The 24,111-nt window shown below is 41.9% G+C and overlaps 2 protein-coding genes across 3 annotated transcripts in view; both read left to right on the top strand.

The window, feature by feature from the left end:
- Window positions 1-15,957, top strand: part of OLFML1 (olfactomedin like 1) — a 34,148-nt gene extending 18,191 nt beyond the window's left edge. The window contains exon 3 of the mRNA XM_049781054.1: window positions 14,987-15,957. Within this exon, the coding sequence (XP_049637011.1) occupies window positions 14,987-15,777 (791 nt within the window). The 3' untranslated portion in view covers window positions 15,778-15,957. The remainder of the gene's footprint in view (window positions 1-14,986) is intronic.
- Window positions 15,958-21,477: 5,520 nt separating this feature from the next.
- PPFIBP2 (PPFIA binding protein 2) overlaps window positions 21,478-24,111 on the top strand; it is a 168,629-nt gene continuing 165,995 nt past the window's right edge. For both annotated transcript variants that reach the window (XM_049780997.1, XM_049781000.1), the window contains exon 1: window positions 21,478-21,604. The gene's annotated coding sequence lies outside the window, so the exon portion shown is untranslated. The remainder of the gene's footprint in view (window positions 21,605-24,111) is intronic.

Consider the following 24,111-nt stretch of genomic DNA (forward strand, 5'->3'; position numbering starts at 1 on the left):
CTGACCAAACTGCAGTGCTGGGAATCAAATGCAGGTTGGCCACATGCTAGTCAACCTTACTGGTTTTTTTTTTTTTTTCTTAATGGTGGAAGCTAAGTTTGAGGCTACTTACTTCTGGCAGTATTTGGGTGCCAAGTGGTACCAGGAATCCTGCCTGGGAATCTTGAGCTTACTGAGCTATCTCTATGGTCTTATAAGGAAAAAAGTATTTATTTATTTATTCTTTTTTGGGGGCCACACCTGGCGGTGCTCAGGTGTTACTCCTGGCTATCTGCTCAGAAATAGCTCCTGGCAGGCACGGGGGACCATATGGGACACCGGGATTCGAACCAACCACCTTAGGTCCTGGATCGGCTGCTTGCAAGGCAAACACTGCTGTGCAGTCTCTCCGGGCCCAAGGAAAAAGTATTTAAAAGTTTCAAATTATAAGTAGTATTTACCTAGTTATTAACTGTGAGATCCTTGGGCTAAATTCTATCCTAATTGCTTGACTGTAGTTCTGCCCGAGGAAAAGTCACAAATTTTCATTCTCTAGTTAGCTAGTGGGATCTTGCATGTCAATGCCTCTGTTAAATAATTTTCATCTTAACCAGTCTCAAAGGTTTTAAATTTACTTCCCATTTTTTATTCCCAACCTTTCCTTTCTGTCAACTAACTCTTTTCAAGAGAAGCATAGTAGGAAATTTCCACTTACTTTTTTTTCACTCAATCACTGAAAGCATATTCTCCCCAGATGTAAAAGAAATATGATGGGCTGGAGAGATAGCACAGTGGTAGGGTGTTTGCCTTGCATGCAGCTGATCCAGGATGGTGGTCAAATCCCAGAATTCCATATGGTTTCACGAGCCTGCCAGGAGCTATATCTGAGCACAAAGCCTGAGCTGGGTGTTACCCAAATACCAAAAAAAAAAAAAAAAAAAAAAAAACGAAAAAGAAAAAAGAAATATGTATGACAATTTTAGAATATCTTCCTTGGAGCAACTTGATAGAGATTTCAGCATCAAGATCCTTATTTAGGGGCCGGGAAGGTGGCGCTGGAGATAAGGTGTCTGCCTTGTAAGCGCTACCAAGGAACGGACCGCGGTTCGATCCCCCGGCGTCCCATATGGTCCCCCCCAAGCCAGGGGCGATTTCTGAGCACAAAGCCAGGAGTAACCCCTGAGCGTCAAACGGGTGTGGCCCAAAAACCAAAAAAAAAAAAAAAAAAAAAAAAGATCCTTATTTAATGACTGGTGGTGTTGAGGCTCTATGATAAAGTGACATTTTTGGTAAAGGCAGAAAGATTGAAATTGTGTGCCTACCTCTCAGGTCTCTGGTTTCTAGAAAGGCAGTAGAGGAAAAGTTCAGAAGACATGAGACATAGGGGTAATTCTGTTTCTTTTTTCATAAAACTGTGTTTCCATCATCAAAACCATCTATTAACACTCATTTCTTTAAGGATTCTGTAGAGGAGAAGAATTGTATTAGCTTGTCTTTATTGTTGTTGTTCTTCTGCCTTTTTTAGGTCAGACATGGTAGAAGTTAGGGTTTACTCCTGGTTCTGTGCTCAGGGGTTGCATCACTCCTGGTGGTTCTCAGTGGGACTATATATGATGCCAGGAATCAAACTGGAATTACCTGCATACAGGGTAAATGTCTTAACCTCCCCCCCAAAAAAGGTCTTAACCCTGATACTTTATCTCTGACTCCTGTATTAGTTTCTACTACATTTTAAGTGGTGTTTTCTTCTTCCCATTCCTTCCATCTCACTTTACTTTCATTGTTGTTATGATGATGGGGTCACACATACACTGGTTGTAGTGCTCACATATATTTAGCTGGCATGTTTGCAGGGGTAGGGGTGCAGATGAAGTTGCAGTGCTTGTATATTTCTGGGGTTCACTGAATTGTGGAATCCTTAGTTGTGAAGCTTGTACACATCCTCACTGGCTGGTGCACTTTTTAGCTGAAACATATGCAATGAGTGTTTTTTTATGGGTGAGACATTGAATATGCCTTATTCTCTATGCTCTCTAGGGATGTCCAGACTGGACACTTCCTGGTTAGAGCATTCATCATATCTCTTCTTTGAGTCTATTCCAGGGCATCCATTGTTTTCATTTGTCCCTTTATAAAAATGCCAGACTTACCCATTTCTGACTCCTTCCTAATACACACAGACACACACAGATACAAACCAGTCCAACATATGGCTGGAGCTGGTTGGAGTTGACTATTCTAGTCTTTGAGCTTAGAGGAACCCTTTGTGGTATAACCTTACCATGTAACCTTCCTATTTTTCTAACTTGCAAAATGAAGGCTAAAACTGGGGCCGGAGAGATAGCAGACAGCCAGGAGTAACCCCTGAGCAATGCCGGGTGTGGCCCAAAAACCAAAAACCAAAAAAAAAAAAAAAAGAAACAACAAGGAGAACTTAAACAGATAAGAAATGCCTCCAAATACTTAGAACATACATGCATATAAGATAAGTGCTTTTTTTGTTTTGTTTTGTTTTTGTTTTTTTGGGTCACACCCGGCAGGTCTCAGGGGTTAGTCCTGGCTTTATGTTCGGAAATCGCTCCTGGAAGGCTTGGGGAACCATATAGGATGCTGGGATTAGAACCACTGTCCTTCTGCATGCAAGGCAAATGCCTTACCTCCATGCTATCTCTCTGGCCCGATATTCTTTTTTTTTTTTTTTTTTTTGCCAGAAATAGCTCCTGGCAGGCACGGGGGACCATCTGGGACACCGGGATTCGAACCAACCACCACCTTTGGTCCTGGATCGGCTGCTTGCAAGGCAAACGCCGCTATGCTATCTCTCCGGCCCCCTCCTTGTTGTTTCTAATAGAAGACAATATCTGACTTTCTTTTTTTCTTTTTTCTTTTTTTTTTTTTTTTTTTTTGGTTTTTGGGTCACTCTGGCAGTGCTCAGGGGTTACTCCTGGCTCTACTCTTAGAAATCGCTCCTCCTGGGATGCGAACCACTGTCCTTCTGCATGAAAGGCAAACGCCTTACCTCCATGCTATCTCTCCGGCCCACTCAAAATCTCTGACTTCCTCCAATGACCCATAGCCCCTTCACTATCCTATTTACATCTTTGTGATCCCTGAGGAAGCTTAGGGCCTCCTCCAGTCATCCCCTGTGACCATCAGAGAGTGTGACAAGAGCTAAGCATTCACATGAGACTGATAAAGCAGATGAAATAACAATGAGACATGGAGGGGCTGGAGGGATACTACAGATAGTACCGAGAGTAGGGCCTTACACGTGGCTGATGCAGATTCTATCCCAGGCGTCCCATATGGTCCACTGAGCACCGCCAAGAGTAACCCCTGAATACCACCAGGTGTGGAGCAAACAAACAAACAAACCCCCCAAAATTTAAAAAGTCATAGCCCTAATAATTAGTGTCACTTCCCCCTTTCTACACGGAACCATCAATGCCTAGAGACGTAGGGGGAACTACTATGAGCTCCAGTGAGGAACAGGCTTTCTATCTACTTGGGCTTCTCTGACACTCCACCCCAGCCCCTGGCTTTTTTTTTTTTTTTTTTAACTCAGTTCAATCAGGACCAAGCTGACTTACAGGCCAGCAATTCTTCAGGCTGACATCACATATCTGCAAAGGGACACTGGCAACTGTCAGTTCAGATGTTTCTACAGCACCAAAGGTTGGGCCTGGCTGCAGGGTGGGTCTCTGAGACAACTTCTGATGACAGGATCCTAAAAGGATTGACTATCTTCTGGGATTAGCTTTTCTCTACCCCTGTCCTGCTTATGTGTAGGTCATGTTAATTATCTTTTAGATTCCCCAAAGAGCCACTTTTGAGTACCATTATTAAAAAAGCAACATGAGGGCCTGGAGTGATAGCACAGCGGGTTTGCCTTGCAAGCAGCCGATCCAGGACCAAAGGTGGTTAGTTCGAATCCCGGTGTCCCATATGGTCTCCCGTGCCTGCCAGGAGCTATTTCTGAGCAGACAGCCAGGAGTAACCCCTGAGCAAAGCCGGGTGTGGCCCAAAAAAAAAAAAAAAAAAGCAACATGAGATATGTAGTACATATATTTAAAGTCATATCTTGTTTATGTAAAATTCTAAGCATATTATAATGTACTTTTTATAATTTAATTGCAACAGTATAAACAAGATGTTGCTTAATAGTTCTAATTAGCACATTTCCCTTGTTTTTGCTTTCCATATCTATTTTTTTCATGAAATAATAGATTTGAAAATCTCTTGGAAGCTCTATGTACTTTGCTATTTATTATTACTTAAAAGAGGCCTGCAATCAGAACTCTGCTTGTGCAGCACTATTTAGACACTAGAAAATATCTTCCTGAAAGCTGTTTTCTTTACTAACTTAATAAATTTTGTTGAGCCCTCAAAGCTCTGATTTAGGAAGTGGGAAATGGTAGTAAACAGGAAGGCAAAGGCCCTGCTTTTGTGTAGTTTATAATCTAGAAAAGGAGGGCAACAAGCTAGTAAATAAAAAGATAACAGATTATAGACTATAAATGCCCCAAAGAAATAACAAAGATGTAATTATAGACAATTTTAGGGCGGGCATATTTGGGTACAGTAGTCACATGAAACCTGGAAGATAAGTAGAAGCTGACTAGAGAGAAATCAGAATGAAAAGGCACTAGAGGCAGAATGAATGTAAGTACAAAAACCCTGAGACAAGAGTGGGTTTGACCTCTACAAGAATTTGAAGTTAGTCAGCAAAACACTGAGCAAGGAGGAGACCCAGAGGCATGTAGTGTTCATGCATATCATATTGGCCCTGAAGACAGTGACAAGGGTTAGGATTTTATTGCAAAGTGATAGGAGAAATAATTTAATAGGCCAGTTATGCCTTTATGGACTTAAACAGAACACTCCATCTGCTTTGTAAAAAGCATGCTGTAGGTGAGTAAGAGAAAAAATATTTTTATTAATTTACATTTAAATTATTAAATTAAATTTATTAATTTAATTTTTATTAATTTATAATTTATGACACAATATAGGTAATCTATCATGATCAAAATATAGAGGAAGTGGTGAGAAGAGCAGGAAAAATTGGTATTCAAAATATAATTTAAGTTAATGGTTATATAATATATATATTTATATATAAAATATAATTTAATGGTTAGTGTTACTATCAGAACTTGTGGCTAAGGGGCCAGAGTGATAGCACAATGGTAGGGCAGTTTGCACACTGACAGACTGGGCTTGATCCCTGGCATCTTGTATGGTTCCATAAGCCTGCCAGGAGCGATTTCTGAGCACAGAGCCAGGAGTAACCCCTGATTGCTTCCAAGTGTGGCCACAAAACAAACAAACAAACAAAACAATAACAATAAAAAAACAATAACAAAAGAACTTGTGGGTTAGGAAATAAAAGAGATGATTTCCAGGTAAACAACTCGGTTGATACTTCTGGTCTAAACTGAGGAAAGAGATTTTAAGGGATACAAATAAGAATTTTAGTTAGGGCTGGAGAGAAAGCACAGCGGTAGGGCATTTGCCTTGCACACAGCTGACCCAGGACAAATGGTGTTTCAAATCCCAACATCCCATATAATCCCTCGTGTCTGCCAGGAGTGATTTATGAGTGCAGAGCCAGGAGTAATCCTTGAGTACTGTCAGGTGTGACCCAAAAACAAAAAACAAATTAAAAAAAAAAAAAAGAATTTTGGTTAAGTTAGGTCTGAAGATATCCAAGTTGAGGTGTTGAATAAGAAGTCAGATCAGGGGCCGGAGAGATAGCATGGAGGTAGGGCGTTTGCCTCTCATGCAGAAGGTCATCAGTTTGAATCCCAGCGTCCCATATTCCCCCCCCCCCACTCCGTGCCTGCCAGGAGCAATTTCCTGGAGCCAGGAATAACCCCGAGCACTGCCGGGTGTGACCCAAAAACTACAAAAAAAAAAAAGAAGTCAGATCAATGAGTATGAGTAGACATTTAAAAGGGCTTCTGGGGCCGGAAAGGTGGCGCTAGAGGTAAGGTGTCTGCCTTGCAAGCACTAGCCAAGGAAGGACCGAGGTTCGATCCCCCAGTGTCCCATATGGTCCCCCCAAGCCAGGGGCAATTTCTGAGCGCATAGCCAGGAGTAACCCCTGAGCGTCAAACGGGTGTGGCCCAAAAACAAAAAACAAAAAACAAAAAAAAAAGAAAAGAAAAGAAATAAAAGGGCTTCTGACATGAATTTGGAATCTCTCATTATTTGGAATTTTTATGTTATTCAGAGGCATGAGAGAGAATTAAATAACTTGTAAAGTGATTATAGATAGAAGAAAGAAGAGGTGTGGGAACAGAGTATTTACAAGGAGAGTTTTCAAGGTGAGGTAGTGAGCAAGTAATAAAATTTTGCTAAGAATTTGATTACAGTAAAAACTAATTATTGATTTTTAGATTTGTTGACCTGGAGGTTGTTGGTGACCTTGACAAAAACAGATTGAGGGAACTGGGCAAGCAAGTGTAGACTGGTGGAGAACTGAAGATTATATTGTCTTATGGAATAAGCAACTCCCATCTCAAGGATTTCATTATAAAGTGAAATATATAAATAGGGTCATGCTGAAAGCTTTTCCAGTATGGGTGATCTTGCAACATTTTTATTTACTACAAGAGTGATCCAATAGGAAGGAGGGACCTAGTGAAGTGAAAGAAGGAAGATCATTTTAGTTGCTAGGTCTTAGATAAGATAAGAAGGATGAGATCCTCTGCAAAAAATAATGGAACAGGAGAGAAGGCCAAAAATATGATTTGGGGCACAATTTGTTGGTAGATTTAGTGGTTGGAAATTAACTTATAAAACATTGGCCTATTACAAGCTAGTTACTGTTCAAGGGCCAAAGATATACAATTATGAATGAAATAAGACAAAGCACATGCTCTCATGGAGTTTAGAATTCTATTTAAGGCAATTAGGCAAGCAGAGAGGTGATTTCATATTGTGACAGATATAAGATAATAACCACTATGAAAACAAATTAAAATGGTGGAAAAGAGTTCTAGAGAGCTGGAGAATGGTTTTCATTTGCATTAGAATGATCAGAAAAAGACTTAATAAGTAGGCATTTGAGAACAGACCTGAAGAATGTAGAGGAAATTAACATATAGATCATTTGAGGTGATGGATCTTTACAGGGAACAAAATGTGTCCAGGGTAGGAATATGCTTGCCATTTTGTTTGCTTGTTCCTTTTTTGTTTGTTTCTTCCTTTTGTTTTTGTGTGTGTTTTTTGTTTGTTTTGTTTTTGTGGTTTTGGGTCACACCCAGCAGCCCTTAGGGATTACTCCTGGCTCCAGGCTCAGAAATTGCTCCTGGCAGGCTCGGGGATCACATGGGATGCCAGGGATTCGAACCACTGTGCTTCTTCATGCAAAGCAAACACCTTACCTTCATGCTATCTCTCCAGCTCCTTTGTTTTTGTTTCCTTTTTGTTTGTTTGGGGATTACACACCTCTGCTGTCCTATCTCTCCAGCTCTTGTGCTTAGTATAATTTGAAGTACAGTATGGAGGCCAGAACCAAATGAAGTAAGATGGGATGGGAGAACTAGAAACAATTGAGAAAGGACTGGGACATACAGGTTGGGAGGCAGATTTGAACTTTGCTATGGTGAGACAAAATGTCCCTAGTGAGTTTTTTTGTTTGTTTGTTTGTTTGTTTCATTTTATTTTGAAGGTCAGACTCAGTTTTGCTCAGGTATTACTCCTGGTGGGGCTCAGTGGACCATATCTATTGCCAGGGGAGATTGAATCTGGGTCAACTACATGCAAGGCAAGTTCCTTAACTGCTAGAGTCATTACAGACCACCCTCTATTCTAGAGAGTTTAGTAAAACACATAGCATGCTTTGATTCACATTTTGATTTTTGTTTGTTTGTTTGTTGGGCCACACCCGGCAGTGTTCAGGAGTCACTCCTGGCTCTATGCTCACCCCTGGCAGGCTTGGGGGGCCATATGGGGTGCCAGGATTTGAACCACTGTCCTTCTACATGCAAGGCAAACACTCTACCTCCATGCTATCTCTCTGGCCCCTTGATACATTTTGAAAGAAACTATTTGGGCTATTGTAGGAAATGGACAGTAGGCATCAAAAAAAGAAATGTGACCACTGTGTTAGAGATGATGTAGTTCTCTGATTGTAACAATTTTCTAAGCTAAAGAAGTTATCTTTACAGAAAAGAGAAATCATGAAAATAGTGATGATTAATTGAGAAAAGGTTATCTTATAAACAACTGGTAGTACAAGCAAATTCCAAAATTGTTTGCTTGGGGCCAGAGTGATGGCACCAGTGAGAGGGCATTTGCCTTGCATGGGACCAACCCAGGTTTTATCCCCAGCGTCCCATATGGTCCCCTGAGCCTGCAAGGAGTGATTTTTTTCTTTCTTTCTTTCTTTTTTTTTTTTTTTAGGCAACTGATATTTTAATGTTGTAGTAATAGTGTTTGAATTTTGCCACATTTCACCCATTACTCTGTACAAGATTAACATTCTCCACTAAAATCCTTTATTCCCTGAAAATCTTACATTGCTACTCTTCACAAACAAATTGAATGATTAGAGGACAGGACATGTGTTTTACACAAGAGACATGAGTCAAGTGAAAGTGTAAGAGCAAAATAACTATATATTTATAAAAACTGTAAGAAGCAACACTATTATAAATGGGAAACCATTTTAATTATAACTTAAAACATTTAATTGTATGTTTATGAAACTCATGTTTTTTAATATTTTAAATAAAATCGGCATTGAAGGAGTGATTTCTGAGCACAGAGCAGGATAACACTTGAGGGCAGCCAGGTATGGCCCAAATCCCCTCCCCTCAAAATTGCTTGTTTCCTGTCCTCCTCCCTGTGTGCACTTTCTCTTTCTCCCTCTTTTTTTTTTTTTTAATCAGGTAACAAAAAACTTCCAACTGGCCCAGAGATCCAAAGGCTAACTAAGAATTAATATCTCAGTGTCATATATATTTATACCAAGACCTCCTTGAAGGCTTTGAGGGAAGCCTCAGAGAGTGGGTTTTTGTTTTGTTTTGTTTTGTTTTGTTTTGGTTTTGGTTTTTGAGTCACACCTGGCAGTGCTCAGGTGTTACTCCTGGCTCTATGCTCAGAAATCACCCCTGACAGGCACAGGGGACTATATGGGATACCGGGATTTGAACCACCGTCCTTCTGCATGAAAGGCAAATGCCTTACCTCCATGCTATCTCTCTGTCCCCCCCTTTTTGTTTTGGTTTTGGTTTTTGGGTCACACCTGGTAGTGCTCAGGGGTTACTCCTGGCTCCATGCTCAGAAATTACCCCTGGTAGGCACAGGGGACCATATAGGATGCCGGGACTCAAACCAATGACTTTCTGTATGAAAGGCAAATGCCTTACCTCCATGCTATCTCTCTGGACCCAGACAGTGTTATTTTTGAGATACAGTTATATCCTTCATTATCATCCCACCATTTCACCATCCAGCAGTCAATGAGGGAGGGATACCCCAAACCATTTTCTCCAATGCATCATATAGATAGGATTTGAGGGAGATCTACATGCTCTTCATTCCTCTAGAAAGACAAACTCTCTGCCTCTGTGACATATTCACCTTATAAAAATTGCTTTATAAGGTTGTTGCAATAGCAAGGCTTCAAGTAGAATTATTATTCACCTATTTGCTGAAATAACTAGTAGAACACTAATTTCATATTGATTTTATACCTATTTTGTGGGGGGAGGAGGGCAGGGCATGAAGATCTTACCAGTGAGTTTGGGTGCTAACCTGGCTTTGTATTCATTAGGGAACAATGTGGTATATGGGTAACTATATAGAATGTTGAGGATTTGAGGACTGATGGAATGTGAAACAAGCAATTTAATGTCTATACTAACTCTATGAAACCACTTATGTCCATTTTTAACTTTATCACTATGAGAAGATTTTAACTTAATCACTATGAGAAGAAGAAGAGACCTGGTAGGTCGCATTTTTTAGGCAGAAATGGCTGACTCCACTTCTGTATACATCTTACTGGAAAAAACACAGCACTCTGTGTTCAATGGGTGTAGCCTAATACTTCAGGAAATATCAAATGTATAAAATGATTGCATTTTTTTTGGGGGGTATACCTGGCAGTGTTAGGGTTACTCCTGGCTCTGCACTCAGAAATCGCCCCTGGCAGGCATGGAGGACCATATGAGATACCGGGAATTGAACCCAGGTCCATCCTGGATTGACTGCATGCAAGGCAAACACCCTACTGCTGTGCTATCTCTCTGGCCCCAAACGTATAAAATGAAATTACATTGATGAATACATATGCTTTCTCTCTAAAAGCATTTTTAGCCATATAAGAGGTTACTTTGATAGTGATGATACTAAACAAGGAAAAATAATCTGCAATAAAGAATAACTGATTAATCATATTACCAAAACAGTTTTAGTTATATATATAATTATATATAACTATATATAGTTATAATATATAACAGTTTGAGTTAATATTAGATGATAATAAGGTCCCAATTTTGTTGGGTTTTGAGGAACTGCAATGTAATGACATGAGTCAAACTCAGGACTCACACATACCAGATATCTGATATACCACTTAACCTGTCTCCCTAGACTTTTCCGGGTAATATTTTAAGGAGAAGTTTCTATTTATTTATGTGGTAAAGTGAAAGGAGGATAGTTTGTTTTGTAGGATAAACAAGCTGTATAAAACAATAAAAAGAAGGGGGCCCAGGGAACAGCCTTGTGGCTAAAAGCATCTATGTTGCAATCATATAGCCATGAGTTTGAAACCTCATGCTGCCCCACTGGCATGATTCTGTTGGTTCTGCATCAGTGTGCTGTCTTTAGTTTGCAGTCAGGTATGTGCGAGTGACACAGATGATGAGAGCTTGGCTAGTGCTGTAGTTAAAGATGAACAAACATGTCAGCTGGCAGTGTGGTCTTTGATGAGGACATCTATGACCCCTACAGTGACTCACTGTAAGCACTACAACCAGAATGTGAGTGAGCATCACAATAAGCTCATGTGTAAGCTCTGTAGTCAAAATGTATAACCCTCAGCATATACCATGGCCGATGCGCAGGCATTTTAACCTTATGTGTGACCTGTGATCATCACAACTGTGTGTGTATGTGTGTAGAATGATAAAAAGAGATAGAAAAATAAATAGAAAGGCCTAATCAAGAGAGAATTATTTTCTTTTTACTATAGGCAAGATGTTTACAAGCTATCAAAGTAGTAGGAAGGAGAAATCAAAGGTAACAGAAATGGAATAATTCATCAAGGAAGTCTAGAACAAGACCAATCAGAGCACAAGTAAATATATTGAACTTGTACAGAGTCAAAAAATTATATAGAAGGGAGGCTTGTAAGAATAATCATAAAACTGAAGACAAGTTTCTTTTTTAAATTTAATTTCATTTAATTTAATTTTTTGGCTTTTGGGCCACATCCAGTGATGCTTAGAGGTTACTCCTGGCTATGCACTCAGAAAATGCTCCTGGCTTGGGGGATGTGGGGGATCAAACCACGGCTTGTCCTGAGTCAGTTGCATGCAAGGCAAATGCCCTACTGCTTTGCCATCACTCTGGCCCCAGAAAAGTTTCTAAAAAGGGACGAAAAGTAGTAGGAGTTTAGCTTACTGATAACTTAAATTTCAAGGATGCTAATATAGTGTTATAAAGGGGCTGATTGAAGAGGTTTTTCAGAAAACTGGTAGAAAATGAGTTCTACAGCTCAGCTGAGGTTGGAGAGCTTATGTACAACTGGGATCACTATGTAATTTTTCTTTCCAATGAACAACACTTCAGGCAAAGACAGAAGCTTGAATTGATTCAGAAACGGAGTGTTGTAGAGTAATTACTATTAAATAATGGGGGTATGTGAAAAGGTAGGAATGCTGATAAAAAAGCTATTACAGTGGTATAAGACCAAAAGAGGGCCTATGGCCAAGGTACAGGAGGAGTGCAAGAGTATAAAGGGAAGAGCAGAAGAGGTGAGAGCAAAGGAGTGGTATAGAAGAATAAGACACAATTGCATAAAGTGGTTGTTAAATTTTTTTATCTTTGGGACCGGAGAGATAGCACAGCGGCGTTTGCCTTGCAAGCAGCCGATCCAGAACCTAAGGTGGTTGGTTCGAATCCTGGCGTCCCATATGGTCCCCCGTGCCTGCCAGGAGCTATTTCTGAGCAGACAGCCAGGAGTAACCCCTGAGCACCGCCGGGTGTGGCCCAAAAACAAAACAAAAAAACAAAAAAAGAAAGATAAAATTTTTTATCTTTAATATGGAACAGTCCCAGTAACAGGATATCCAGAGTATCTATTGGTGTTTAGGAGTTGATAACAAAAGAAACAAAACAGGAAGTATTTTTGCATGAAGATGGAATGATAGTCTGAAGCAATAGTAAGAAATTAGAAAAAAATATGACTTTTTTTTTCAATTTCTTCTTAATATACATAGTTTCTTTTTCTTTTATTTTCTGGGGGAGGGATGTTATTTTGGGGCCATACTTGACTGTGCTTAGGGATTACTCCTGGCTCTGTAGTGCAAGGATCACTCCCAACAGAGCTCAGGGGACCATGTGCAGCACCGGCTATGTGCATGACAAGTGCCTTAATCTCGTTGCTACCTCTCTTTTTTTTGTGGGGGGGGGGTCTGTTGGGTCATACCCAGAAGTGCTCAGGGATTACTCCAGGCTCTGTGCTCATAAATAACCCCTGGCAGGCTCAGGGGACCATATGGGATGCCGGGAATCCAACAGCCTAGATTGGTCCTGGGTTGGCTGCGTGCAAGGCAAATGCCCTACCACTATGCTATCACTCTTCTGATCCCCCTTTTCTACCTTTCAAATATCCCCTTTGGGTTACAGTAGTCTGTTAATTGGTTTGTCTGGCTTAGTCTCTCTCCCAGAATCTAATATATATGACTGCCAGCTTAATACTTATGTAGAGCTTCCAGGGTCATAATTCATTCATGCTCCACACTTCTTTTTATTAGGGGCGTTTTGGAGGGTACATTCCACTGTGCTTAGGGGTCACTCCTGGCTCTGTGCTCAGAAATCACTCTTGGCAGGCTCAGGGAATCATGAAATGCCAGAGATTAAACCTGGGTCTGTCTGGGATGTCCATGTGTAAGACAAATGTCCTACTGCTGTGCTATTGCTCTGGCCCCTCATGCTCATAGCTACCCTCTTTGGCTACCATGTAAAAGCTGTATTCCTAAGCATCATCTACTAGCTTCTAGGCATAGCGCAGCTTTCAGTCTGCAACTACTATTTTTTATGCATCTAATTTGAGGCAACATCTCACATATGCTATGTGTTTGCATATATTGGCTGAAATTCTATACTATTTGGCAAACTTTGAAGGACTTCGTCAAGTGTGGTTTTATTAAGACAATAGGCATCTTCCCAGGGCCAGAGTGTTAGCACAGCAGGTACAGTGTTTGCTTTGCATTAAGCCAACCCAGGTTCAATTCCTGGCATCCCGTATGGTTCCCTGCGCCTGTCAGGGATGATTTCTGTGTGCAGAGCCAGGAGTAACTTCCAGATACTACCAGGTGTGGACGCCCAAACAAACAAAACAAAACAAACAAACAAACAAACAAAAACAAGTGATTTTTCTCCCATCTTAGAATGGAAGACTTATTTCAAGGACCAATTGTATGCTGATTCTCCTTTATCTCAAATAACTTATGACATCTCTGCCTGTCTTTTGTAGACATTTTACTTTCATTTTAATTTAACTTCAACTTATCTTTAAGTTTTCTCTTTTCAAAATTCATTTTAATTTTATTATTTATTTATATTTTCTTTTTATTTTATGGTTTGGGGGACACACCAGGCAACACTTAGGGGTTACTCCTGGTTCTACACTCAGAAATCTCTCCTGGCAGGCTTGGAGGACCATATGGGATGCTGGGGATTGAACCCAGGTCCGTCCCAGGTCTGCTGCGTACAAAGCAAATACCCTACCACTTATCTCTTTGGCTTTTTAAGTTTTTCATATGCCTATTAAGCAAGAACCATTCTTAAAGTGTCATCGCAAAACTCCCCAGCTCAGACTACCTAGCTTAGTACCATGCCCGATGTATCCTGACTAAATCAATGCATACATTAAAGAACTGGCAAAGTAATGGTTGAGTGAATATCTTATAATGTTCCAATAGGGTTAAAGAACAAAATTCTTTACTAAAAGGTGATCTTATTAGGAATATAATTTAATGGTAGAACATTTGTCTTGCTGTGTGAGACTCTGAATTTTATTCCTGATGTGCATGTATGTGAGGAGAGAAGAGAGAGAATAAAAGGAGAGAAGAGAGAAAAAAGAGAAAGGGAAGAAGGACGAAAGGAGGGAAAGATACTAGAAAAGGGAGGCAAGAAAGAAAGAAAAGATATAAAAATGCTTTGTTCTAGGAAAGCATTGTTAGCTAAGTACATAGTAGAGATTCTGATAAAATCTTAGTGATTAGAATCGAATTATATGGATTCATACCCGTTACCCCCAACTATGTCAATCTTGGATACGAGTGAAAAAGGAGCCAGAGCAGTGGCGCAAGCAGTAGAATGTTTACCTTGTACGCACTAACCTAGGATGGACCTTGGTTTGATTACCTGGTCTCCCAGATGGCCCCCACGCCAGGAGCAATTTCTGAGCACATAGCATCACCGGGTGTGGCCCAAAAACCAAACCAAACCAAAACAAAACAAAACAAAACAAAACAAAAAAACAAAAAAATAGAGAGTGAAAGAAGTTCTGACAGAGCAATTGCTCTTTACATTCTGACTTGAAATAAATTCTGATTAGATAACTAGATAGCAACTCCCTTAACAGAGACCCATTTGTTCATTACTTCTTTGATTAGTTGAGTCATATAATTAATTATGATTGATTTCTGTGATCATTCTATTCTAGATACTGAAGGGGGAAAAACAGTTTGTGAGAAAAGCAGACATTTCATGCTAATATAGTAATCATCTCTTTTTTACTCTTCCCTTGTTTGGCCAGGCTGTGACAACATGCTGATAGGCATAAAGTCTTTGAAAATAATGAAGAGGACTATGGATACAGATGGCTCATGGATGAAAAATATTGACAGTGACTCTCCTAAGGTTTATATCTTAATTGGACCCAGAAATAACACTGTTAGGGAATTCGCAAACATACGGGCTTTCATGGAGGATAGCACCAAACCAAGCCCCCGGAAGCTAATCCTTACACATTCCTGGCAGGGAACAGGTCAGGTAATTTACAAAGGTTTTCTGTTTTTTCACAAGCAAGGGACTCCCAATGAGATAATAAAATATAATCTGCAAAAGAGGACTGTGGAAGACAGAATGCTCCTTCCGGGAGGAGCAGGCCGAGCACTGGTCTACCAGCACTCCCCCTCAACTTACATTGACCTGGCTGTGGATGAGCATGGACTCTGGGCCATCCACTCAGGGCCAGGCATATATGGCCATTTGGTTCTCACAAAAATTGAGTCTGGCACCCTAGGAGTGGAGCACTCTTGGGATACTCCGTGTAGAAGTCAAGGTGCTGAAGCCTCATTTCTTATATGTGGTGTCCTCTATGTGGTCTACAGTTCTGATGGCCAAGGCCCCCATCGTATCACCTGTGTCTTTGATCCACTAGACACTATCACTGAAGAAGATCTTCCCAATTTGTTTTTCCCTAAAAGGCCCAAAAGTCACTCAATGATCCATTACAACCCCAGAGATAAACAACTTTATGCCTGGAATGATGGAAACTTGATTATTTACAAACTTCAGACAAAGAGAAAGCAACTTCTGAAGTAAATGCATTGTGGTAGAAGGAGCACAACAGAGCCTTTAGGCCACTCCCCATTGGAAAACAATTCTGTTTTCAGAGCATCCAAGGACAAAATTTAGCAGTGGGAACACATAATTTTCTAGATATCATAGAGTTAGGCAGCTTCCAGGAGGTGGGACCAGAACCAATCTTCAGAAAGTTTTTTTTAACCCACCAAACCTCTTGGTTTTCAAGGACTTTCACATTCAGATCTAACTTCTAATTTTTTTCTGTGACCAATATTTACCTTAATTCTTTTCCTGCTCTCAGCAATTAGGAGTGCTGGGAATTAAATTCAGGACCTCATACATTTGAACTAAGCGACATCTCTAACCACACACACTTATTGATATTTTTCCACTTTTTGCTGCTCACCGTTTTTTAATCATTAAAATTTTTGTAATTAATTTTTATTTGAAATAACATTGTATCAGGGCATACACATTTCAGATACAGATAAAATATTATCTGTATATATTACATTAAATTGACCACTAAAGTCCAAATCTATCCATAACCATATATTCATATCCTTTACCCAATTTACCTACCAGTATTCTGGGTATTTTTTGGGGAGGGTCACTCAAATGGTGCTCAAGCTGAAGATTCAGAGCAAGGCCATGAGGATGTGATATTGCTCTGGCTTTGTGGTGCTGGGGACACGTAGGTGTTATTGGGAGCTTCCAAAGAAACATCCTGAAATATGCAGGGATCTTGTAATGTCAGAAATTGAACTTGGGTTATACACAAACTAGAGATGCAACCTGACCACTATGCTGCCTTATGGCCCAATCAATACTCTTTCTTATATAATCTTGTTAAAATCTTATATAATCCTGATATCCCTCAGGGCTGGCTTTCTCCTACCTAGGTAGCTATAACAAACAATAGAGAAAAATATTAATATCTATAAATCATTTTCCAATTACAAAATATATGCGCTTCTATTACCCCCCTTTAATTACAACTCTCTCTTGTGAGTTACTCAGAACAAGTCTTTTTAATGGCTATTTCTAAGATGAGAAAGGGCAGGTAGACAATTCAAACCTACACTGTTACATAAGAGAAAAGATGGTGTAAGAAAATGTGGCACATCCCATAGTCTTTCCATTTCCCCACAAAGCATCAAAAAATATATATTTTTTTCTTCCAACCACTTAAAAGCAGAAGAATAATTGTTTCAGCCTGAAATCTATTTTTGTGTTTGTACAAGAACTTCCTATAAGCCTTTCAAAAGCAACTACCGAAAACCAGTCTAAGAAGTAGGATCCCCCCTCTAGCCTCATCTAGTCTTACCTCCCCTCCTTTCTTCTTGCTGAAAATATAATAAAACTGAAACTTAGCAAATAAACCTCAACAGTTTATATTTGCTTACATGCCCTTTGCATAAAAGCGTTTAGAGAATCTGCTGCTTATACTTGGGTTTATTATGAACAATTTCCAACATGCAAAACTCCCAGAAAATATGCTGACTATGAGAAAGCCAGCAACATGCTTATGTTCTGTGCCCCTCAAGGTGGTGCTCATGGCCCAGGAGGCAGAGGGCAGCTGCTTTTCCCCATAGGGGCTGCTTTAAAACCCTTCTTATGCCTTTTTCCAGTTCAGCTCCATTTGGGTCACAAGTGCAGGTTGTAGTGCCAATTTGTGTCATGTGTTTTTCCAGGTTGGTCACATGAGACAATTTGCTTTGTGGGTATGCAGTTGTTTTTCTGACTCTGCCAAGCCTAGGCAAGGACAAGTGGGTTTTCTTTGCCCCAGAGCATTTGAGAAGATACTGGACAGAACAGAATGACTTCCTGGGTGATACTTGACTATAGCTCTGAAAAAAACTGAGAACCCTGATTCACTGTGGAATAAGGCAGATATGAATAAATAAATTTGCTGATCCATCCCATGAAGATATTACCTAGCCCATTACCTACTCATATAGATGGGTAGAGGAATGGTAGATGAGTGTGTTTTATGTTGTGAACCCATAGCTCTCTCAGAAGTGTAGAAGAGAGTTCTTTTTATTTTTTCTTTTTTAGTCACACCTGGCAGCACTCAGGGGTTACTCCTGGCTCTATGCTCAGAAGTCGCTCCTGGCAGACTCAGGGGACCATATGGGATGCCGGGATTAGAACCACTGACCTTCTGCATGAAAGGCAAATGCCTTACCTCCATGATATCTATCTCTCCGGCCCCAAGAAGAGAGTTCTTTAATATGCTCTTTGTCTTTCACTGTGATTCTCTTTGACAGTTTTGTAGTGTGCACCTGCTGCTGACAACACTCTCTGATGCCTTAATATCCTAAGAAAAACATTTATTTTATTTCCTGTTTTGGGGCCACACCCAACAGTGTTCAGGGTTTATGTTTGGCTCTGTCCTCCTGGATGTCTCTTGGTGGCTTGGGGGACCATATGTGTGGCACAGGGAATTAATCACCAGGTCAGGTCCATGCAAGGCAAACTATCTGCTGTACTATCCAGCCTGGAAAAAAAATCACTCTTCTACATCAAAACATTTTCTGGGGCCGGGTAGGTGGCGCTGGAGGTAAGGTGTCTGCCTTGCAAGCGCTAGCCAAGGAAGGACCGAGGTTCGATCCCCCGGCGTCCCATATGGTCCCCGCAAGCCAGGGGCGATTTCTGAGCGCATAGCCAGGAGTAACCCCTGAGCGTCAAACGGGTGTGGCCCAAAAACCAAAAAAAAAAAAAAAAAAAAAAAAAAAAAAAAAACATTTTCTTCAGGAAGCTCCTGGGAACTTACACTTTGTTTCATAGATATCAGATATCAGTAAAGAGGACCAACCACCCAAACCCCTCAACACTTCTTCAAGCTTCTTTCAGCTCTGGATTCTAGGAGGAACATCTAGATGTTTCCTGTCTTATACTAGTGGTTCCTAAATTTGCACATAATAGCACCAATGGGAAGGTGCATATACATAAAGCATAAATGTTAATACCACCATAAGCATGTTACCTGAACTACAATAAAGGCTCATTTTTTCTCTTTAAAAATTACTCCAAGGGGCCGGAGAGATAGCATGGAGGTAGGTTATTTGGCTTGTATGCAGAGGGACGGTGGTTCAAGTTACAGCATCCCATATGGTCCCCTGGGCCTGCCAGGAGTGATTTCTGAGCATAGAGCCACGAGTAACCCCTGAGCGCTGCTGGGTATGACCCAGAAACAAAAAACAAAGCAAACAAAAAAAAATTATAATAGGATTCTCTCTCTTTCTTTCTTCTTCTTCTTTCTTTCTTTCTTTCTTCTTTCTTCTTTCTTTTTCTTTCTTTCTTCTTTCTTTTTCTTTCTTTCTTTCTTTCTTTCTTTCTTTCTTTCTTTCTTTCTTTCTTTCTTTCTTTCTTTCTTTCTTTCTTTCTTTCTTTCTTTCTTTCTTTCTTTCTTTCTTTCTTTCTTTCTCTCTCTTTCTCTCTCTCTCTCTCTCTCTCTCTCTATTTGTTTTTAGGCTACATCTGGTGGTACTAGGGATAAACTCCTAGCTCTGTACTCAGAAATTACTCCTAGCAGGCTAAGAGACTGTGTGGTAATGCCAGGGATTTGACCCAGGTCAGCTGTATGCAAGACAAATGCCCTACCCACTGTGCTATCATTTTGGTCTCATGCCAGGATTTTCTAAAGATCATCATGCCATGTCATATGCCCAGATCATAATTTCAGAAACCCAGACCATATTATTATTATTATTATTATTATTAGGTTTTGGGCCCACAGCCAGTGGCACTCAGTGGTTACCCCTGGCAGGCTCAGGGGAACAATGCTGGGGATCAGCTGCTTACAAGGCAAATACCCTATCTACTGTGCTATCACTCTGTCCTCTAAACAGTATTTTTTAAGTTCCCGTTCCCCAAGTTGGTCCCCAAACATGAGTATGCTGGAAAGCCCATACATAGGACCAATGTTTAGGGTGAAAAGTGGTACTATTTTGAAAAGCTATATTTAAAAAGTAATTACAGGGCCTAAAAATGAGTATTTTGGGTAGGGTGCTTGCCTTACACAACCAATCAGAGTTTCATCCTATATTGTCCTCTGGGCACCACCAGAAGTGAATAATCTTGGAGTGCAGAACCAGGAATAAGCCCTGAACACAACAGGGTGTGGCCTAAACAAAACAAAACAAAACAAAACAAAACAGAAGTAATTGTAAGGTTCTGAGTGCAGACCAGCCTGTCCTGGAGGCTAGGTCACAGTAGTATATATCTTAATGACATGTAAAATTTGGAAACACCCATGAACTCGTGTGAACTGTGGTTGCACAGTCCACACAGCCTTATTGCTGCTATTTTAAGGAAGTGCAGGAGAACTGAAGAGTATCCTGTTGTAATACAATTCCAGCGTGCTTCAGCTTTCCTTTACTGTCTCCGCCCTTGGTTCTTCATCTGGCCAAAGTCCTATTGTGACCAGTCTCATATTTGGCAGGTGACTTAAGATCTGTTCACATGTCAAAGTGTCTATTGAGCTCACAGGTAATGTCAGACCAGAGTCATTTAAAAGGAGACTTACCTTGTGGCTTTTGTCAACACTCCAGCCTGTAGAGAGGTAGATAAAAGAGGTAGGCCAGGCAGGGTTGGCTATGGTTGGAGTGACTCCTGCCAAAGCTGGGGATTATGCCAGAGTCTCGGCTGTTGATGCCATCTGAGGCCCACAGGGATTTTAATCAGCTGAACTGAGAAAAGAGTCCTTGGAGGCCCGGGCAAGGCAACAACTTTAGCAGTACAGCCAAAGGAGATCTAGCCATTTACTGCAAGAGGGCATTGGACTGGGTCTCCAGGAACGTCCTGCCCTCACTCTAGCGACCATTTTGAGCAATGGTCAATGCTTTTCCTGGGGCCTATGGAACTTTGTCTCAGTATATCTGTCCCTCAACTCACAACACTGGGTGCTCAGTCGCTAATGGGCACTACCACTAGAGGGACCTCCACCTCCGGTTCCGCAGTAGTAGGGGGGCAGCCCCCTAGAGGGCTCGAGCTATTTAATCAGGGAATGAGGGGAGTGCAGAAACTAGGAAAGAGGATGCCCTCAGGTCGAACTCTATCTGCAAGTCCAGAAGTCGAAAGGTCTGCTACTCTGGGATGTCTCTATAATCGGGTTTCCATATAGGTTTCTCCACAGAAACGCCTAAGTTTGGGCCGGAGAGATAGCATGGAGGTAAGGCATTTATTTGCCTTGCATGCAGAAGGACAGTGGTTCGAATCTCGGCATCCCATATGGTCCCCCAAATGAGCCTGCCAGGAGCGATTCCTGAGCGTAGAGCCAGAAGGAACCCCTGAGCGCTGCCGGGTGTGACCCAAAAACCAAAAGAAAAAAAGAAAAAAAAATTGTCTACGTTTGCTCTTTCATTCCAACGGCTCCGGAGAGGTAATAAAAGGGCTGAAGAAACCCAGGGGACTTGGAGCCGGAAGGGTGGGGGGAGGGCAGAGCGAAGGGGCGTGGCCTCAGGGAACAGAGGCGGGGCTTTGGAGGCTAGGGGCGGGGCGAAGGCCGATTCGAAGAGGCAAATGCTGACCGGGCTGGGACCTGAGGAGGAACAGGAACCCTAGTCCAACCGGTCCCAGCTGGCCGCTACTAGCGGTCCCACAGAGGGAGGGGCGGTCCCAAGGGCGGGACGGGGCGGGGCCTCCTGCGCTCTGGGACAAATCGGACCCGCCCCCGTCACGTGGGCGCCTAATTGAGCCGCTGCCGGTCGGAGCGCTGGTTGGCCGGTCAATTAGTGCTCGCGGGGTCAGTGGCCTGCACAGCGCGGTTCTCGGCTCTCAGGCTCGGAGGTGGGGAGGAACCGGGAGCCGCCCGGGAAGGAGCCCCCCGCCCCGCACCCAGGTCAGTGGGGTCTCCCCAGGTTCCTAAATCCCCCCTGTATGTATGGCAACAGCCAGGTGAGAGATTTTTCCTGGGGATCCCAGAATCACACTGGGGGTGGTGTGTGGGGGGGGCGTCACTGCCAAATGGTGCCAGGAGGTGTCTGTCCCAGGCGCGCCTTCGGGACCCCTTCTTTCTGATCAAAAGCCTGGGAGATGGATAGGATTCCTTCCCTTGGACTTGCAGCTCCTCTCCACCCTGCCTGGCCCAGGACCTCCGGACTGACTGGCTGGCTGAGTGTCAGCGCCCCCCTAGGCGCCACTGATGACCCTAGAGATGCTGCAGGGCAGAGCCCCCCTAACTTCGGTGCAGGGTGTGGGAAGCGCAGCCGAGATCCCAGAGAGTTTGGAAGTGAAGGCTCCATATGCCACAGAGACTCGGGATGGTAGAGGAGGGTGTAGCCGCACGAAGCCATTGGACTTGAGACCCACTTTGCATTTGTAGGTACCTGGTTTTCACCATCCCACCGCGAACTCCGACTACACTGGGGGTGTTTCTAGCTTCTAAGCAGGCTCCTCCTCTCCCTCCACACTTCACCTAGTTTTTCTTTAGAGGAAAGTAAGATTATATAAAGATCAGAACTTCTATCCAGAACTTTGGATAGGACCAAAGCTGGCATTCTTCTAGCCTGTGTTTAATCCTCTTAACAATCCAGTCTATGGTATTATATTTTTTAATTTTACAGCAGGTGGATATTTGGTCTAGATCCAGCTCCCTTTCCATGTATATTGGTTTCTGGGCCACATCTGCTGGTGCTCTGGGGTTATTCCTGGATCTGCATTCAGAAGTCACTCCTGGCAGGCTTGGGGGGTCTATATGAGATGCCAGGGATCGAACTTGGGTTGTCCTCGTTCAAGGCAAAAGCCCTACTCGCTGTGCTATCGCTCTGGCCGCTCCCTTTTCATATTTTGTCCTTTTCTTCATCCATCTTATTCTCCCCAAGTTTGTAAATTGATAATACAAATCCCAAGAGTTTTCGGATTTTATGATGCATATCATGAATTAAATACCTAACCACAGAAGGTAGTCTAACATAAACAAAATTCACTTCAGTATGTTCAATATTAGATATTTTTCAGTAAGTGGAAATAACTAAGTTGCTGTTTTTTGGTTTTACCTGGTAATACTTCTGGGCTTGGAGGTTGGAGGTTGTTTCCGCCAGTGTTTTGGGGCTCCATCATGCAAAACATGTGCCCGTCTTTTTTTTTTTTTTTTTTGATTGTTTTTGTTTTGTTTTTGGGCAACACCTGGTTACGTTCAAGGTTTACTCCTGGGTATGCTCTCAAAAATCACTCCTGGCTTGGAGGACCATATGGGATGCCAGGGAACGAACCATGGTCCGTCCTAGGTTAGTGCGTGAAAGGCAAACACCCTAAAAACTGTGTCACTGCTCTGGCCCGTACCCCTGTCTTTTGAGCCATCTCCCATATATATATATATATATATATATATATATATATATATATATATATATATATTGGTTTTTGGGCCACACCCGGCAGTGCTCAGGGGTTACTCCTGGCTGTCTGCTCAGAAATAGCTCCTGGCAGGCACAGGGGGACCATATGGGACACCAGGATTCGAACCAACCACCTTTGGTCCTGGATCGGCTGCTTGCAAGGCAAATGCCGCTGTGCTATCTCTCCGGGCCCACAAAATATATTTTAATGAAGATATTGTTGTTGTTATTATTATTTTGCAGCTTAAGAGAGCCTTCCCACTTATAGTTTTCTCTGAATTGATATTTAAATGTTTGGATAGGAGATAAGATTGGTGAATTGTTTACTTTCTGCAATCATCTATGATTTAGACATTGTTATAATTGCTTTGAGAGTTGGTGCCTTGATAATTCTTAGTTTATTGCTATGAGGAGACAGCTCCAGTAAAGAGTTACTGGCTGGAGCACTGATTTTTTTTTTGGTTTTTGGGCCACACCCGTTTTGACCTCAGGGGTTACTCCTGGCTATGCGCTCAAAAATCGCTCCTGGCTTGGGGGGACCATATGGGACACCAGGGATCGAGCTGCAGTCCTTCCTATGCTAGCTAGCGCTTGCAAGGCAGATAGATACCTTACCTCTGATGCCACCTCTTCAGCCCCAGGAGCACTGATTTTTAAGTCTAGTGAGAAAATTGAAGGAGGTTAAAGCACAGGTGTGGGAATTCCTCTTTAATTTGTTCAGAGAAATCTGAGATAATTTCAAGAAGGCATGACATGCGTGATGAATCTTTTTTTGTTGTTGTTTTTGGATCACACCGGTGGCACTCAGGGGTTACTCCTGGCTCTGCACTCAGAAATTGCACTTGGCAAGCATGGGGACCATATGGGATGCTGGGCTTCGAACCACCTTCTGTCCTAGATCTGCTTACACAAGGCAAATTACCACCACTGTGCCCCACATGATGAATCTTTTTTTTTTTTTTTTTTTTTTTGATTTTTGGGCCACACCAGGTAATGCTCAGGGGTTACT

This window comes from Suncus etruscus, chromosome 9 (assembly GCF_024139225.1).
Source record: "Suncus etruscus isolate mSunEtr1 chromosome 9, mSunEtr1.pri.cur, whole genome shotgun sequence".
Classification (NCBI taxonomy): domain Eukaryota; kingdom Metazoa; phylum Chordata; class Mammalia; order Eulipotyphla; family Soricidae; genus Suncus; species Suncus etruscus.